At 44.8% G+C, this 4489-nt stretch overlaps 2 protein-coding genes across 2 annotated transcripts; one reads left to right on the top strand and one right to left on the bottom strand.

Moving 5' to 3' along the window:
• The first annotated feature begins 822 nt into the window (after positions 1–822).
• Positions 823–2492, top strand: LOC21407266 (rubisco accumulation factor 1.1, chloroplastic). Its single transcript, XM_010103944.2, has one exon. The coding sequence runs from the start codon at positions 932–934 to the stop codon at positions 2222–2224; it is 1293 nt and encodes a 430-aa protein (XP_010102246.1). The 5' UTR covers positions 823–931; the 3' UTR covers positions 2225–2492.
• Positions 2493–2581: 89 nt separating this feature from the next.
• On the bottom strand, positions 2582–4273 carry LOC21407267 (1-aminocyclopropane-1-carboxylate oxidase homolog 1). Its single transcript, XM_010103945.2, has 3 exons — positions 3563–4273; positions 3082–3403; positions 2582–2943 (listed from the first exon to the last, which is right to left on the bottom strand). The coding sequence occupies exons 1-3, from the start codon at positions 4105–4107 to the stop codon at positions 2692–2694; spliced, it is 1119 nt and encodes a 372-aa protein (XP_010102247.1). The 5' UTR covers positions 4108–4273; the 3' UTR covers positions 2582–2691.
• Between the last annotated feature and the right edge of the window lie 216 nt (positions 4274–4489).

The raw sequence follows: 4489 nt of genomic DNA on the forward strand, positions 1-4489 counted from the left end.
ATCTATAAATCAAACGTCCACTTACACACCCTTACACTTACCCTGGCATTGTAGAAGTAGAAGGTAATGCTAGAGGGTGTTGCTGTGTTTTTTCACACGGTAAGCTCATCAAAGTTCTAGGGCGTGGTGTGGCTACGGTGTTTAAGCTAGCTTCAGGCTACGCTAAGGTCAAGGTTGAGACATATAGAGGAATGTCCTTTCGATTAGAGCACAAAAATTTATTCCCTTCTTTTAAAAAAAAAAAAAATCCTCTACACCATATTATAAATATGTAAAATTTCTGAGCTCATTTTCTCTATTTTATAATGAGTTAATTACATATATGTCTATTATGCAGGGATGAAAAAAGAATGTCCACAAGTTGTGATATTTACATAGAAGTCTGTAACTTGATCTGTAATGACATTTTTATCCTCTGTTAATAACCTTTTAACACGAGTTACAAATTCATAAAAAGGTACATCCGAAATGATATTATCTCAACAACCATAACATGGACAAATCAACAACACTGTTAAATTAATTACATGTTCTAAACAATGGAGTTTAATAGTGATCTTGTGTAATTATTTCATCATTTTTGTAAGATGCACAAATTAAAAAGCCTTAAGAGTTGAGTTAGATTGCACGTTTCCTAATTTTCTCTTTTCAAGGGGTTCCTCGCATGGGCCTGGCCCAGTCAGGGATGTAGCACTCATGTGGTCTCCTGAAATCAGGCCCGTTCAATCCAGCCTTTCTTAACTGAATTCTGGCCCGCTTATCATTCTTACAGTTGGATATCTAACCGTTTTATCAAAACAGCCATTATTACATCAATCCCCCAAAAAAAAAAAAAAAAGTCCGCAATCAGATAAGGCGCAAAACAACCTTCATTTCATCACTAAACTTCTTCTTCTTCGAACCAGAAAGCTTCCATTTTTGGCACAAAAAAATGCTCTCTCTAACCTCAAACACTCTGAAGCCATTCTCTTCATTCCACCCCAGCTTCCTCCTCCTCTCCAAGCCCTCTCTCAAACCCATCTCCGCCACCTTCTCCAACCCATTTCCGCCGCCTTCTCAGCAGCAGCTCTACCAGCCCTTCCGGCCACCGCCGTCTCCTCTCCCCAACCAGTTCCGGTCACTCGACGTCAAATCCCGCCTCGAAGTCCTCGCCGACCGCCTCGGCCTCTGGTTCGAGTACGCCCCACTCATCCCCTCCCTCATCCAGGAAGGCTTCACCCCTCCCTCCCTCGAGGAAGCCACCGGCATCTCCGGCATCGAGCAGAACCACCTCGTCGTCGCGGCCCAGGTCCGCGACTCCCTCATCCAGTCCAACACTGACCCCGCCGTCGTCTCCGCCTTCGACCTCGGCGGCGCCGAGCTCCTCTACGAAATCCGCCTCCTTAACGCCCAGCAGCGATCGGCCGCCGCCTCCTACATCGCCGCCAATGGCCTCGACGCCCGAGGAGTCCAGGATCTCGCCCGCTCCGTGAGGGATTTCCCCCGTCGCAGAGGCGATAAGGGATGGGAAAGCTTCGATTATACTCAACCAGGTGATTGTCTCGCGTTTATGTATTTTAGACAGAGTAGAGAACATAAGAAACCTTCGGAGCAGAGAACGGCTGCTTTGGAACAGGCTTTGAGTGCTGCCGTGACTGAGAGAGCGAAAGGTAGAGTCTTGGAGGAGTTGAATGCAGAGGGTGAGGGTGAAATCACGGGTGAAGGGGAAATTGGGGAGGAAGTTAGGGTTCCGGTGGTGAGGTTGAAGATTGGGGAGGTGGCGGAGGCGAGCACGGTGGCGGTTCTGCCGGTTTGTAAGGCGGGGGAGAGGGACAAGGGGTTGGAGGAGGCGCCGAGGGAATGCTGGACCGAGGGGGAGTTCGGGGTGGTGGTGGCGGAGAAGGGGTGGGCCAGGTGGGTGGTGCTGCCAGCGTGGGAACCCGTGGCGGGGTTGGGGAAAGGCGGAGTGGTGGTTTCGTTTAGTGATGCGAGGGTGTTGCCGTGGAGGACTAATAGGTGGTACAAGGAGGAGGCGATATTGGTGGTGGCGGATAGGGACAGGAAGGAAGTGAGTGTGGATAACGGCTTTTACTTGGTGGGCGGTGATGGCGGCGATTTGAAGGTTGAGAGGGGATCGGCTTTGAAGGAAACTGGCGTGGAGGAGAGCTTGGGGACGGTGGTTTTGGTGGTCAGGCCGCCGAAGGATGCGGTAGATGATCAGTTGAGTGATGAGGATTGGGAGTGAAAGAAATCACGATCAACTTGTTGGCAATGGAAGATTTTGTAGAATTTTAAAGCATGTTGGAAGGTCGATGCTCATTTAGATTAGGTCCGTATTTGTTTTGCAGTCATAGCTGGCTATTGATTAGATGTTATACTTCCAATTTTAAGCTATGTATGAGAATTTTTGGCCTGTAACAATTTATTAAACTTGGAACACATGTAATGTTATTTCTCTTCCAATAAAATAGAGAATAAACACTCGCTTGATTTTAATTTATGAATCCCGATCAGTCCTGGCCAAGTGTTTACAAGACACGTTTTCTGTTGCATTTATTTATTCACTACATGAGTTTTATTTCTTTTTCATGGTGATTTGTACAGAAGCAAGCCTTGTCGGATTATTATTCGAATCCCTTATTTCGTGTTGATATATCAAAAGATTCTTAGGCCACGTTTCTACGACTGTTTGCTTTTACGTTTCTTCTGCTATCACAACCTCAACTGAGCAAGGGCAGAAATTCCGCCAAGTCCTGCTGAATGGAAAGAGTCGATGTAGTCCTTGACGTAGGTCTCCTTGTACAAAGGTGGATTATCATCTTTCAGCAACTCTTTGATAGGACCGTAAAGCTTGTCAGATTCTTGAAAATGTGTCGTGAAAAAGCACGCAGCAGATATTCTTGGACCGGCGGATTTAGCCAGCACTCTGTGCTCAATGCTTTTGAATTTGTCATTAGAGATGAGCTGCAAAAAAAAAAAAAAAAAAAGCGCTGATTCAAATTAGATCAAGATGGATAAAACCGGCATGAAAATTCCGAAAACAGTCTTAAACATGTTAATCAATAGATGTAGATTGTAGAATATAGGATGTTGCTCTTTTACTTGTAAGAGGTCTCCAATGTTAATCACAAGAGCACCTCTCACTGGAGGGACATCAACCCAGCGATTTTGGTGCAGAACTTGAAGGCCACCAATGTGATCTTGTAAAAGTATAGTGAGAAAAGACGGATCTGTATGTTTAGCATGTCCCAAGGTCCGATCGGGTTCAGGACATGCCGGATAGTAGTGACAGAAAAAGACATGCCCTTTCGCACACCCCATATCTTCTAGGTGATTGGGATCAAGTTCAAGTGCTTGTGATATCAACTGATACAGAATTTCTCCCAACTTCTCAACGTGTTCAGAGTACTGCTTCATTATGTCTCTGCAGTTAGGTAACAAGAGCGAATGAAACATGTGTAAATACACTAATGCCAATATAAATGCTTTTATACCAAGAACCTAAGGACCAACTCCAACAAGATCTTTGATCTCTCTAGTAATCTAACTGTACACATAATGCTTTTCAAGGGGATGGGTTTACCTGCAGGCTGCTGGATATTCTTCAGGCTGTGGTGGATTGGGAGCCATGGCACACAACAAAGTGTCCCTCCAATTTGCAGCTTTGGCCTTGTACAGATCAAAGTTGCTATTGAACCGCACTTTTTTCATCTTATCGCGTGAGTAGATCTCCATCTTCGCTTCATTTGACTGCTCGTTGAATCTTCGAACGCCTTCGAGCATTTGGTCCATTATGTCTTGTGGAATCCCATGGTTCACAACCTGGAAGAATCCCCATGTCTCACAAGCACATCTGATTTCCTCTACGATTTGCTTTCGCCATAGAAAATCTCCATGAGTGTGTTTGAGGTCTATTGTCGGAACCTTGAACCGGGGAAATCCCAAATCCCCTGGCCTCTGGGACGATGATAGGTCTTCTGGTGGCATGACAAAGAAAGGAGGTATAGTTGAAATGCCGGCATCAACAAGTCCTTTAACACCGGCTTTTGCGTCATCAAAGGCCTTCAACGATTTTGCTCTTTCATAATCCGTAGCAGATTCTGAATTCTGTTGTGGATTGATGTCCATCTCTTTCCTCCACTTAGCAGCTTATTTTGAATTCTGTTGTGGAGTGGAGGTTGGAACGACGAAGAAAAAGCAACTACTAAAGTGAAGTTTGTTTAAAAAGAAAAACAACTCGCCGTTGATTCTGATCTTAGATGAAGAAGATGAAGATGAAGACGAAGGAAGAAATTTGTTGATTGCTATGCTTAGGAAGAAGATGAGGTAGAATTTCTGCCTAAATATAATGAAGGAGGCGAAACAATGAAGGCATCGTGGAAGGAATAAATCCTAGAAACTTCATTGCACCGAAATGATCAAAACGGCCCAACTAAGAACAAATTGAGGAGTAAAAAGCTGAGGGTAAAATCGTGCAATCACACCACATAATGAACCGATATGACCAAAA

The sequence above is a fragment of the Morus notabilis genome, unplaced genomic scaffold (assembly GCF_000414095.1).
Source record: "Morus notabilis unplaced genomic scaffold, ASM41409v2 Scaffold205, whole genome shotgun sequence".
Classification (NCBI taxonomy): Eukaryota; Viridiplantae; Streptophyta; class Magnoliopsida; order Rosales; family Moraceae; genus Morus; species Morus notabilis.

Excerpts from the sequence above, each read along its gene's own strand:
- LOC21407266 (XM_010103944.2), top strand. The coding sequence starts at position 932 with ATGCTCTCTCTAACCTCAAACACTCTGAAGCCATTCTCTTCATTCCAC.
- LOC21407267 (XM_010103945.2), bottom strand. The coding sequence starts at position 4,107 with ATGGACATCAATCCACAACAGAATTCAGAATCTGCTACGGATTATGAA. Across the intron at positions 3,404-3,562 it reads GAATATCCAGCAGCCTGCAG|AGACATAATGAAGCAGTACT; the intron begins GTAAACCCATCC and ends ACCTAACTGCAG. Across the intron at positions 2,944-3,081 it reads ACATTGGAGACCTCTTACAA|CTCATCTCTAATGACAAATT; the intron begins GTAAAAGAGCAA and ends TTTTTTTTGCAG.